The sequence below is a fragment of the Acanthisitta chloris genome, unplaced genomic scaffold (genome assembly GCF_000695815.1).
Source record: "Acanthisitta chloris isolate BGI_N310 unplaced genomic scaffold, ASM69581v1 scaffold19271, whole genome shotgun sequence".
Taxonomy (NCBI): domain Eukaryota; kingdom Metazoa; phylum Chordata; class Aves; order Passeriformes; family Acanthisittidae; genus Acanthisitta; species Acanthisitta chloris.
Window position 1 is genome coordinate 1 of NW_008655660.1, and position 13,993 is coordinate 13,993.

The 13,993-nt window shown below is 48.9% G+C and overlaps 1 protein-coding gene across 1 annotated transcript in view; it reads right to left on the reverse strand.

The window, feature by feature from the left end:
* Positions 1–10,281: 10,281 nt before the first annotated feature.
* SIRT1 (sirtuin 1) overlaps positions 10,282–13,993 on the reverse strand; it is a gene marked incomplete at its 5' end in the record, with an annotated part of 16,621 nt that continues 12,909 nt past the window's right edge. The window contains 3 exon segments of the mRNA XM_009084014.1: positions 10,282–10,785; positions 11,670–12,230; positions 13,608–13,794. Of these exon segments, the coding sequence (XP_009082262.1) occupies positions 10,463–10,785; positions 11,670–12,230; positions 13,608–13,794 (1,071 nt within the window).

Here is a 13,993-nt window from a genome sequence, read left to right on the forward strand (position 1 = left end):
GCGAGTCCCCTGCTTTTCTTCACGGTGCTGTCATCCTTCCTGCCTCCCTCCCCTTTTCCCTCCCTCCGTCCCCTCTTCCCTCCCTCCCTCCGTCCCTTCCCTCTTCCCTCCCGGGGCCTCTTCCTTCCTTCCTTCCGTGGTGATTTGGGGCTACAGGCTCACGTCTAGCTTTCTGCCTAAAGCAGGGTCGCACTGGGGTGCTCGAGTCTTTATCCTGCAAACTTCCAAGGATGGAGGCCAGTACAACCTCACCCTGCTCAGTGTTGTCCTGGAGAAAATGTTTGTCTTTATATGCACTCCGAACCTCTCCTGTCCCACCTCACCTTCCGTATGCACTTTGAACCTCTCCTGTCCCACCTCACCTTCCTACCACATGAGGAACTTGGCTCCATCTCAGTGACCACCTTGTGGGAAGGTTCATCCTCCTTTTCCCCAGCCAAAACTGGCTCTGGGGTCAGCAGCTTTCTCCCCAAACTCAGCTTTCTCCCCACACTGTGGGGTGGGTTTGCCCCGTGTGCTGGCCATGCCCATGGAGTGCTGTGCCAGTGAGCTCCCATCTGTGTGCCCTGGGAGGGCAAGGACTGCAAGCACCATCCTACTTGTAGCAGCCCAGAAGCCTTGAGGACACTGGCTGCCACTGTCACCACAGGGCATACTTTGGGTCTAGAGCATTAAATTGTACAGAAATGGCTATTCTGGCTCTAGGGCATAAATTCATCCAGCTCCCTCGGAGCTCTGTAATGTTGGACACCGAGGAGCTGAAAGACAGCTGGCTCTGCAGGCAGAGCGAGATCTGAAAAACCAGTCCCCATGAAAACTTTCAGCCTTCTTTCATATTCCTGATTTAGGTTTTCTGCTATGCATGTGGCATAGGCAGAGAAATGCAGGTTTTCTTGTCATCAGTTCTCAGTGGCTCTGTTAGCCAAGGTGATGGGGATGAGTTTGCACACAGAGTGCCAGAGGCTGGTAGCACAGGCAGACACCCAGGCAAGAAAGCCTGGGTGTGATGTTCATAGTGTAGCCTCCATCCATCCATCCATCCATCCATCCATCCATCCATCCATCCATCCACTTTTCCTGGTTCTAGCAGGCACCCACAGCCAGTAACTCTAGGATCCAGCTGCAGATGAGCACAGTCACTGTGGTACCTCCCTGCTGTGGCTCTGGCTCCTGCAGTGTCGCCAGTTGAGCTGGGGTGACAGGCAGTGTCTCAGAAACTCTGCCTGAATTAGGCAGACCAAGGGCTTGCAGGATCAGGCTTGTGTAGGCTGTCAGGCTGATCATGTCAAAAAAGAGCGGGCAAGTCCGGCTGGCCACACACCACAGGAGTTTCCTGGGGTTTTGAAACATGGTGAAGCATTTGTAAGCTCCTTGCTTGTTATTTCAACTGAAACAGGGAATTCTACCACTGATTTTGTGGGCAGAGGAGATCTGTATGAAAACACAACCCTAATGTGCAAATAATTTGGAGATAAGGGCAGGAAGAGGCCGGTGGAGAGTGGGACACCCACCTCAGTGGGCTGTCACTGCCTATGTAGGATGCTGTCACGGTGGTCCCGGGGCGGTGGCAGGAGCAGAGGAGGGACCTTCCCTCCACAGCTGTGTTGTGCCTGGGCTGAAGCCCACCCACCTGAGCCCAGGGGTGCTCGTTTTCTGCTCTGCATCCACACACAGAGCTCAGGATGGAGACCACCTTCCTGCTTCATCCATAAGTAAAGCTGGCACAGGGAGGAACAGAGTGTTTTCTGCACCCCTCAGATGGCTGAAGAGAGCAGATGGGAGAGACAAGGGAGTTGTGTTTCCTCTGCCCTTCTCTGAGATCACATTCCCTTCATCCCCCACTTCTCTTTCCCAGGGATAACAGGCTGTTCTCCTCAGTCCCTGTGTTGCATGTGTGTACACAGACACACACACACACATGTGCCTCTGCCGTGCCTGAAGAGGTGAGGAAGCAGTCCCCGGAATGACATCAGGAGCGAGGAAGGCAGGATGTGTCGCTATAGCAATGAGGATGCTCTGGGGTTTCGGGGAATAAAAGCATCTGATGCTCATTTTCTGCCCTTGGTTCAAGCTGATGATGTGATTGTGACCAGGTCAGGCTTCAATTTAAAGAAGCAATCACTGGTCTTTATTATTGCCAGGGCAGTGTCTGCATAGAAATCTGCCTGCAGGTTAGATGTCACCAAATTCTGCCCCTGTGTCCAGTGGCATTCAGTGGCAGGACGTGGTGATGAGGCACCTGGAAATGGTCTGGAAGCTGCAGTGCAAGGAAAAACACAGTTCTCTGCTTTACTGCTTCCCCTGGAGGCACATCAGGATTTTATTTCCCAAGAGGTCGTGATGTGGCTTGGAAATGGCAGATAGTGGAAGGATGTCTGTTATCCAAGGTTATGAGATGGAGAAGGTGTCTTGGCCCTGTTTCAAGGCTGAAATTGCTGGGACTCATTCCAGATTTATTTCTTGCTACCCAGAAAACTGGAAACCTGTTGACCACCTTCCTCCTGCTTTTCATCCTGCCATGATGAGCTGCTTTTCTCTGTTCCTCAGAGAGGTGATAGTGTGTGGCAGCAAATGACCTGCCAGCTGCAAAACTAGAGTCACAAACTCCCCCATTTCCTTTTGCATGTGGGCCTTTTGCAAACACAGCCAGGAAGCAACATTTTCCAGGGACCAAAGGGACTTGGGTGACATAGTTTCAGGGGACAGGACTGCGCAGGCACCTGCAAGTGGCAGAATTTCTCCCCCAGGGGACAATGAGGCAGCTGTGATGGGACCTGCTCCCAGCTGGGGCTGGGCTGAGGACCTCCTATGGCTGCACCAGCTAGCCTAGGGAACCAGGACTCATGACAGGAGAAGGTCTCTGTCTCCTCTAGCCACGTGTATCCTCTAGCAAAAGCACTGAGGAGCCTAAAGCCACAAGGATGCTCACACTGAACTAAGCCATGCAGCACGAGTCTCAGTGCAGAAGGGAGAGGGAGAGGGTTCTCTCTGCCTCCAAAGAGGGAGAAGGTTCATCTCAGTGCCAGGCTGAGGATGTATCACCCTGCAGCTGGGAGCAGAGTGTGCGTGGGTGCATGCACAGCCACCCCGATTGCTAAGGCCAAGGGAAAGGTAGATCATCAGTGCCCCAGTGGAGCTTTAGAAGAGCTCAGTTTTCCAGCTGAGTGCCTACCCAGAACTTGTACCTGGCCTTGCCAGGGAAAGCACTCTCAGGTGCTACTGATGCTGAGAAAAGACTGGAAAAGAACTACTCACAGACTTGTATCTCTGAGTAGCAGGGATTTGTTTATTCAGCGCTGGGCACAAGGGGCATCGCTCCACCAAACCTGTGCCACCAGGGACAAAAACTTCACAGTTTATATACATTAAAAACTCATACATATTCATTATTCCCAGGAATAGGTGGTCATTATTACAATTAGTTCTTGGAAATCATTATCGTAATCTCCTCCTTCATCTCCTCCCCCTTGCCATTGGTCCCACGGTCTCTGGTGGTCGTCTGGGGGTCGTTGGGAGGAAGGCCGATGGTCTTCATCAGCTTGACCTTTGAGTTTGGCACATACTGCTAGGTCATGAGTCCAGCTGCATTCTTTACAAAATACACTGTTTTTACGCTACCTAAGCTAAAATAATGCCCTAAATTCTACCCTTTTCATGCTTAATAAACTTAAGCAATTCCTTATTAATCAACCTTTTATCTCCTGTTTATTCAGGTGCTCTCTACTTGACTGTCCCCTATCCTCCTCTTTGCTTTGACTATTCAGTTCTTGTTATCACTACAGTGAAAGGTTTAGTGACTCCTTGGCTGTGGGTTGATATGGGCAGTGTGAAAATCCTTGTTGTCTTCCAAAGGCTAAATGCCATTTTCAATCACCTGTCCTTGGACTTTTCCTCTTGGGCATTCCTCCCACATAAACCTCACAAGGGAGTTTCCATCTGCTGTGCCAAGGCTGCCCCGTTTTTTTCTGTGGAATGCAGAAGTATGAGTTGAAACGTTTCCAGCTTTTTTTTTTTTACATGATCTTTCAGTAATTAAACACGAACCCTTCATCGGAAAACCTCTCCCCGTGTAACTCTCGTGGGTGTTCCACCCTCTCTGCCGCTGCTGGGTCCCATGCCAAAGGCTGGAAAAAGACAAATTTGCGGAGCTCTGGGGTCCTGGTGCCACCTGGAGGCTTCGGCCTCCTGCTCGCCTCTCCCTCTGCAAACTGGTCCCATTCCGTAGCTGCAGCCCTTACTGGGGGCGGGCGTTGCCGTGGCACGGACTGTGGTTTTGGGGGTACTTCTCCCAGGGAACAGAGCTCCCCTGCTTTCCTCGCCCTTCAGGCTGGAGGTGGCACGGGAGCTCAGCCAGCCGTGACATCTGCTCTCCTGTTCCTCCTTCCCCTCTCCTTCGGGTGAGCCCAGAATCTCCTCTCCCTCCCTGCCCAGCCCTCGGCTCCGGCCGCATCTCTGCGGGTGAGGGATGCTCCAGGCGTGCAGCGCTGCTGCCTCCCGTTCCCGGGGGAAGCTGCTGCCGTCAAAGGAAAAGCAAATCGCTTTGGGGCAAGAGGACAGCGAGTCCAAAGAGTGGTGACAGGAGCCGGGGGCTGGGGCGGTGGCAGCAAACAGCAGGGAACGGGCTGGCCATGGGCCGGCAGTGGCTGCCACGCTCTGCTCTGCACCCGAGGGAGGGGACACTGCTCTGCCTGGACAACTGACACTTGGCCAGTTTTATCGTGTCCGTGGCGCTGACTGCTCTCGTGGCTGTCCGGCCCGTGGAGCCCCAGCACATTCCATCACCTGAGCTCCCCAGAGAGGTTGTCAGTGGATCTTTCTCCCCTAACCCGGTGGGAATGCTTAAAACAAGTGAACTCAATGAGGGTGAGATACTCGGTGCCCATGGGCGACTTGCTTTTCCCTGAGCCCCACACACCCTTCTCTCTCTGCTTCCTGCAGCCCCACAACACGGGCAGGATTTTCAAACAACCACGCGCTGCATTTTCTGTTTCCTTTTCAGTTCTGCTTCTCTAAAACTGCTGAGGGTGAAATAAAGAAGTTAGGGGTGGTTTTAATCATTGCAAATGCTTTCAGAGTCTGAATGCAAAAGATTCACTTTGAGAGGATGAGAGCAGCCAAGCCAGAGGGATGTCTGTTGAGAGGAGAGGGTGGTAAGCCTCAAAGTAGTGACACCGGTAGAAAATGCCTCTGATGTCCCCCATCCCAGCAAGGCTGGTCTCCTGCTCTCCCAAGTGAGCAGGAAGCCTTGTGCTTTCTGGTTCAGCTTTTGGAGCTCCTGTCACAGAGGAAAAATGTGAGTGAGAAGACAGGGTGCAGGCTGCAAGTGTGTTTGTACCCCTGTCCTTGGCTTTGGAGCAGCACTGCAGCCAAAAAAATACCATCGTGTGTCTGTCAGTGTCTTAGTAAGGTCATCAGCATCCTCAGCTGTGTAAAATCCGTCTCCCTGCTCTCTACAAAAACGACAACTCCTCATCTGAGCACCCCACTCTCCCAAGACACCACTCAAGGGAGGGAACTCTATTTAGGATCAGCCAAGTAAAGCTCCTTTTCTTTCTGACAAGCCTGTGTTTGAAGGTAATACCCCAGCAAAAAGGAGCCGACTGCACTAAACAGCACTAGTTGCTGTTTCTGTCCTGGCACCTATTTCTGCACGAGTGGTAGATGGAAACTTTGGACTCCACAAGGCTGAAAGGAAAGGACAGTCTATAGAGTGGGGAGAGTGAGTGCAGAGCACCGTGTGTGCACTGTCCAGGCTGCAGGGGAAGGTGCCCTGCCTTCGACTGCGGCCTGAATGCAAGTTTGCAGATGTAAGGGGGAGCTCAGGTGTCCCAACACCTTCTGTTTGGGGGTAGTTACAGGAGCAGTTTTCAACTTTGGATCTTCACTTTGCTTTGTGTTGAGCACGTTTGCTTCTTTTGCTGGTACTTACTGCCTGCTGGCGGATGGTTTCAACGGCGACACGGGAACGAGTAGCCAACAAAAGCTTTTGGTCCTGGCATGGCTGACACTGGAGCAGTAAGTGTTGGGGCTTCGTTTGGCATCCTGGCTCTGCAGGAGTGATGCTGCACACATCTGGGAGGTAAGACAGTCATCTCATTGTTGGTGGTGCAGTTTATAGGCTGCAAAAGAAAGGCTGAGTGCAGCCTTGGCTCTTTTTTCTAGCACCTCTTCTGTGAGACCAGCTGCTGAAGGTTTTTGATGTTGTAACAGGTCTCTGCGACTCTGAATGTGTATAAAGGTGTGTAGAGGCAGAGCAGGAGAGTGCACAGACCTGTCTGTGGTGCTTTTATAAGCTGCAAGGGGAAAGCAAATGCCAGCTCTTGCTTTTTGTTCTAGGACTTTTAGTATGATAGCAGTTGCTATCTTGCTCTGCCAGGCTAAAAGGATATAATGGTCTATGCAGCTGAGCAGGAAAGTGAATAGCTCTGGGGTGTGTGTTGGAATTCAAAGGATTATAACATACAGCAGCTCCCACACAAAAGGTCCTGAAACCACAAACCCCGAGCTGACAATCATTTCCCCTCTGCAGCCCATGTATTCCAGACAGACCACCGCGATCCGCAATTTCCTTCTCCTTAGACACACATTTCAGTCTATACTGAAAGTGTGTGCACCCTCAGAATATACAGTTTTAGTCTTGCAGAGTCCAAAGTGTCCAATCTACCTCTCACACAGAAACATGTGCCAGGACAGAAGCAGTTTCTGCATTACCCTTCTCCTCGTAGCCTTTTGACTCCACACAGCCCACGGCCGAACGTGCCTCCCGTTGTGGTGCGGGCACAGAGGGGTGCAGTGTCCCTCTTGCTGTGCTGGCTGTTCCCTGGTGCTGGCACGAACTCCCCATCCTGCTGCCCCTGCTCACCAGGGCCAGCACCTTCCAGCCCTCCTCCTCCTCCTTGCAGGTGGCATCGCCTGGGTGCCTCTCGCTGCTGGGCCCTGGCTGGCCTGAAAGGAGAGCAGGGGATTTACTGAGGGCACCTGGCTCCCTCCAGCCCAAGCCTGCTGGGACAGGGATGCAGGAGGTGATGGGGATGCAGTTACGTGGCACAGTGGGAGCCTCATGCCCTTGTCCCGTCCTGCCCCTCTGTGCTTGGCGTGGACCCTCCTGCTTGGTCTGTCCTCAGCTACAGGTACCAGCACATTGTCACACCCCTGGAGATTGGGTTCATGCTCTGAAACCTCCTGCAGGAGTTCCCTCACACAGTGCCCATCAGTCGCTCCCCACCGCTGCCAGTCGCCCGCACCGTGTTCCCAGCATAGTCCCAGCCACCTTCAGCATGAGTCCAGTTGTGGCCAGTATATCCCAGTTGCCCCTAGCATGTTTCTAGTCATTTGGACTGTGATCCCAGTATGATGCCAATCACCCTCAGTATAGTTCTAGTTGCTCATAGCATGGTCCCAATCATCCCCACTATGGTTACAGACACCCCCAGTATATCCCAGTCCCATCCAGCAGGCACCTTGTCCTGCCTGTTTTCTCCCAGTTGCTTCCAGCATGGTCCCAGTTGCTCCCAGAAGCCCACATGGTGGCACATGTTGCTCCAGTCACCCCTAGTATGATCCCAATCATCCCCAGTATGATTCCAGTCACCCCCAGTTCCACTCAGTAGGATCCCAGTAGACACCTGCATAGGCCCAGTGTCTTCATTCCCCCAAAATGCTCCAAATCACTCCCAGTTGCTTCCAGCATAGACCCAGTCACTCCCACTTGCCCCCAGCATAGACTCGATCACACCCACTCACCGCCTGTCACCGCCAGCATGGTCCCAGTTTCACCCAGTGTGATCCCAGTTGCTCCCGGTGGCTCAACTTGCTTGTGCCACTTGCTCCCAGTCACCCCCACTATGATCCCAGTCAGCATTAGTATGATCTGTGTAGCCACCAGTACAATTCCAGTCATTCCCTATATATACACCAGTTGCCTCCAGCGTGTACCCCACCACTCTGTTTCTTCCAGCTGCTTCCAGCAGGATCCCAGTTGGACACAGACACTCCCAATCACTCTCAGTGAGGTCATGGTTGCTCCCAGTATGATCCCAGTTGCCTCCAGCAGGAGCCTGCTTGCTCTCAGTATATCCCAGTTGCCCCCTGCATGCTCCTAGTCATTCCCAATATGATCCAAGTATAATCAGGGACAGCCAAATGGAATCAAAATGGAGCTGAGTGGGAGCCCCAGTACCATGCTGGGAGCCCCCTGGGTACACACTGAGGTCATACTGGAAGCTTCTGGAACCATGCTGGGGGTACAGGGACCATGCTGTGGCTAACTGGGAGTGACTGGGTTTACACTGGGGGCAACTGGGAGTGACTGGGGCTGTGCTGGGGGAGACTGGGATCCTACTGGACTCATACAGGGATGAGTGGGAGTGGCTGGGACTATGCTAGTGGCAAGTGGGATGATACTATGAGCAAGAGGGATCAAACCGAGGGTGACTGGGATCATACTGGGATCCTGCTGGGATCCTACTGAGAGTGAGGAGCATGTGGGGGACAATTAGGACCATGACCCTGGTCCCTGAGGGTCAAGAGGAGGACCTGAGTGGGGGTCAGCACAGCTGCAGCCCCCAGGAGCCATGGGACAAACCCAGGACACTGCAGGAGACTCACTCAGGCCTTTTTTTTCCCCGGGGGCAGATGGAAAACACCTCCCCTGTAAGGCCTTCCATTAGCTGGGGTACACCTGGGATCTACAGGGCATGAGTTTGTAAGATCTAACTAGAAATGAACAGAAACCAGGACTCAAATGACAATTTTAATAGACTTTAGAACAGAGTGTACAAGTATAAAACACTGGTTTTGTATTTCAAAAGTCGCAGGAAGATAGCCAGTCATTTTAAACAGTCTTCTACAAAACATATGCCAGTAGATTACATAAAAGACACTATATACAATATAAAAGAGCAGAAAACAATTCTCACTGTAAAAATAATTTAAAACAAAGTATTTCAATTTAAAATATCTCCTATAGCACAAATACATCGTGACATGCAAGTGAAAACTAAACATACTGCAATCTTCAGTGTAGCCAAATAAGAGCTGTATTAAGTTTGGACAATGAGACAACATGCCAACATCTTCCGGGGAATACAGGAGGCTGTTCTAAAGTATTTCTTGACTGGTGTATCTTATGTTCAAAGAACAGCTACTATACATCTTCCGAAAGGTAATAAATATAAAAGCGAAGTATATGAATAATCTACATTGTAGAGTTCATTTGGGCCGACGGCGAGAAAGTGGTTTATAGAAAAATGCTGCTTCACTTATTATGCACTGTGCAATTTTACAAAAAGTTCTAAAGGCTTGGAAACAATCTGCACTTGAACATCTGCAATGTCCAGTTTTAAGGCAGCCTAGCACTCGAGTACATGTCAGAATGGACAAGTCCCTTTGCTTCCCACGCGCACGGTGGAGCCAGGAGCCGGGAAGGCATTTCCCAGGCCTGGAACACGAGGGAAAACCAACACGTTCCCAGGGCATGTTACTCATCCATGGACACACGCGGCGGCGTACAGGAGGCTCTCAGTGTTAGATCACTTTCCCCTGGTTTTGGTGCATCAGTAAGTACAGAGGAAGAGCTCAATGATTCTGTGCCTGGTAGGAACACTCCTGCAGACTCTGCTTCCAGCCTGGAGCCTGGCTCAGCAAACGCTGCTTACACTGTGCTGGATGGGACTGCTGTGTGCAGCACCACAAACTGCTGCCACGGGATCCATTCTGTCTGAAATGCAGGACTCTAATCCCTAAGGAGCCAATGCCAACACCACTCCACGTCCACAGAAGTGTCAAACTCAGCAACCTAAGCGTTTCCAGAGCACTTCTTGATCAGCTGACAAACGCTGGATTCCTCAAGTGCTCACTGTCTCCTTTCCATCTCGCTATCTCCTCACGTTTGAGTATGTCTCAAACACACAAACAACTGTTAAAGCAAAAAAATTAGCTGCCACAGTGGGTCTTAGAAAATGCCAGTGTTTAATGACAGGCGTGGCGTGAGGGGAAGGTTGAACAGAAGTGTAAGAAGGTTTTAAATAAACCAAAGTGTTACAAAGGAAAAGGTGTGAAAATACCATTCTTTGGTCTAAATTAGCTGTTCCCTTTATATTAGTTTAACATTCCAATGGCTTTTTCAAAACTGTTTAAAAATAATATAAGCTGAGATTCATTAAGCAAAAATATGCATTATATACATGGATGCCTGATCAGACAGATGAACTCAAAAGTGAACTTAGTGACAGTTGTCTATACAATTCTAGTACCTTAAAAAAAAGATGAGTTAGTGTTGCGTGCACAGTAATAGAATTTTATTGAAAAAGGTAAAAAACTAAGCATGAAAATCTGTTTTAGTTATTTATAAACACTACATCCTTATGGTTTTGTTGCTCTAAATTCCGACGTAAACATTCATTATGACATGCCAAAGCTCCTAATGCTGGTGGAAAGTTCCTGTAACCAGTCAGCAATCACTTTACAATGTGTTGCTTGAATGTTCAGTCCCTGCAGCTTCACTTGTGTAAGCTGATTCATCAGCTGCCAATTCATCTTGTTCTGCTCCATCTTCCCCAAATCCAGGCTCCTCTTCCCTCTCGGGAGCATCCTCATCCTCTATGCCATTGTAAAACTCTTCGATCTCACTCTCGTCCTCCACATCTAAGCTTTGACTACGACACGAACCACTCTCACTACTACTCCCACAGGAGCTGGAAGATATGATATCGTCTTCAGAATCCGAGTAAACCTCAGCACCATGGAAAATATAGCGATTGGGTGGTAAAAACAGATACTGAGTACCTGAAACAGAATTGCCACAGTCAGTGAAAGGCTGACAAAACTGATTCCTACAAGACCTGTCAGGCTTCTGGTTAGCAGGCACCTGCACCTTCGACAGGGAAGCTTAACTACAAATCTGATGAGAAACCCATTTATGGCAGTGTATGTGTATTTATGCTTCACTGGAAAGCTCAGCTCTCCCTCCCTCTGACACCAGAGAGCATTCACACTTGATGTTTGGCAGTTTTTTCACTGCATTCACAGCTAGATTCCATTCCACAACAGAATGGGAACTGCCTGGACAGAGGATCTGACAAAGCCTAGACCAGGCTTTGCTTTGGAAAACAGCAACTTAATACCTGGTTCTCTGTCCAGACACACTGATTTTCTAGGGTGACAGCTCCTTACATCAGTCACAAGACTGTACACTGGAGGGCTCCTTGGAAAGTTTCCTTCACAATGTGTCTAGCTCTAGCTGTGAGATTTGCTTTTACTCCCTGTCATGAGTTCACCTTTCAGCTGTATTGCCACACCAAACCATGACTTACTGTGACCTGTGTCTGAGCACCTGAGGAGCAAACCAGTTTTGCTGAAAGTGCATCTGAAAATGTCAGAAATGGATTTTTTGTTTGATACCTACCTCCAGCCTCCTAAACTGTGATCTGCTGGGGAGGATGTAATCACTGATTAGAAAGCCTATTATGAAATACAAGAAGAATTTCCTATCGGCTTCTCCAGAAGAAATAAACGGTAAGATGAGAGTTATGTAGACACTTGTCTGAACAAAAATAATCACTGAAATCCACTGATTCCCTCAAGAGTAACTTATTTCTTGCTTCAAAGTAAGTCTAGAATAAACATCTCAGCCAAAACAATGCAAGATACTGAAATGAGCTCACACTTACCATCCAGCCTTTTGCTAATCTGTTCTTTTGCAGATCTGTTTACCCAGCACTTCTTGAGTATTTCATTCTTTTCTTTAGCTTCTCCGTTGTCAGATCCATTCTCCTTCGTTGTTTCAGAGTTCATTAGCTCACCAGCAGGATTTTCTGGGTTTTCTGATGACGTCTGTGTGTCCTGCAGCTTCTCCTCTGTGCAGGCCCCTTTAGTTTCTGAGGCAGGCTCACAGTTTTCTCCCTTATATTCAGGTGGATGTTCTGAAGACACCACTGAAGTATCTGGTGGAGTCATTCTTTCTGGTGTACTGGACCCTTCTGAAATGTTCAGAGGGGTGGGTGGCAGCTCAGCTGAGAGCACTTCAAGTTCCTTGTGTGGTCGTGGAGGCTTTTCTGTTATTTCTGAAAGTTTTACTGAGTTGTAGCAAAGTTTTGTGTATTCGCTACCTAACCTTTGACATAGCTCATTAATGATAACATCACAGTCTCCAAGAAGCTCCACATCAAAGTGTAGATGAGGCAAAGGTTCCCTATTAATTAAGATCTGAGGCACTTCATGGGGGATGGAACCTACAGAGAGAAAAACAGAATTCAGAGGAAGTTACTTGGGTTTTGCTTTCAGCAGAGATCTACTGAGCAAGCTTCGTTCCCCAGGCTTCTCTTCAGACCTTCACTTGCAAAAGGACCAAACCAGCCAGACCAGGAAGAAGCCAAGCAGATCCCAAATTTCACAACAGCAGTTTGAAGTGCTGTGCCTGTTGTAGTCTGCTTAGACTTTTCTCCCCTATTTTTCCCACTAGAAAGTGTTCCTCTACTCAATCACTGAGAAACATGTGTATAAAATATTGACTGCAATAATGTCAGGTCAGGTGTTAAAATGAGTAAAATTAGTGCTATAGTATCTTAGAATTATGTTGATTTTGTGAATTTATATGTTTAATGCACATGAAGAATATATGGCTGGAAATAACATCCCTTGACTTAGGTGCAAGTATTTCCAGGTACAGTCTACACTTGCATCGAGTTGTTAACCCATTTATGAAACCAGTTTGGTAACCTACCACTGACTCCTCAAATAACCAACCAATGAAGTCCAGTTCCAGGGCACAGGAAGAGCAATGGTTTGTGTTTTGGATCCCAACTTGCCCTGTGCATTTCCCATCAGCCTAAGCACCTGACTCTGCCTCCTGCACGGGGAAGAGGATGTTCCTGCACAGGCAGCCCTGGACATAGCTAACAGGCAGGTGCTCGACACGTGTCCTTCTCAGGCTTACACTGCAAGAGAATGTCTTTAGAACCAGTAAGGCTTTCACTCAGTACACAAAAAATCACCTGTCACAGTGATTTCTCTGCCCTCCTGAAAAGCATTTTTCTGTAACATATATTAGCAGACATATTTTCCATGTCACTTTTGAAGCTAAGCATGCAGAGCAGATGGTGACACACTGCACAATGCCCACTGTGTGTCATTTACAGTAAGATACAAGTCAGACATCTGATGTTCCTGATCTGATTTTTTTGACACTGCATTTGGGGGGTTTGAGATCATTCTTTTCTTAATCTTTCAAGCAACTCTGAAAGCATATTGCAGGCAGGGAGAGAAATCAATTGACTCTTAGAACAGTCACTCAAGTTTTAGGAGAGCAGTTTGTCAGATTATCATTTCATTACCTTGAGATCTACCTGGAATGTAGAAAGAGCATTCAGAATTTGTTATTTTCTCTATTTTGCATCCCAGCTTTGCATAGGCAAGCAGCTCTCAGAATTTGTTATTTTCTCTAATTTACATCCCAGCTTTGCATAGGCAAGCAGCTTTCATCTTAGAAAACTTGATGCTTCATCTACTTTCCTCAATGAATTGAGCCAAAAACATTTCTTAGAGCTCTTGAGAACTTCGTTTTTGATCCAAATTTTTGGAAGGAAATATTACCAGAGACAGTCACTTACTTGGAATCAATGCTACTGGTCTGACTTTCAGTGAAGACCCAATGACAATAAGCAGATCGACTTCGTTTTTGTCGTACTTCATGGCACGGTGGAACTGCTCCGGTAAGTTCTCCCCGAAGAACACGATGTCAGGCTTCATGATGGCGAGCGGCTCCTCGGGGCGGCACCGGGGACAGCGGGGCACGACCTGCACCACGACAGCCCTGTTACTGCAGCAAAGGCTGTGCCCTGGAAACCTCAGAGCTAAGCAATTCACACAGACTTACTCTGGCAAAAAGACAGGCAAGTTTCAGTGGTATTTTCTCATTTCATTTTTCTGTGGCTACACAAACAAGTACACTCCTTACTCTAGCCTGCAGCAACTGCACAGGGAAATAACAGCTCCA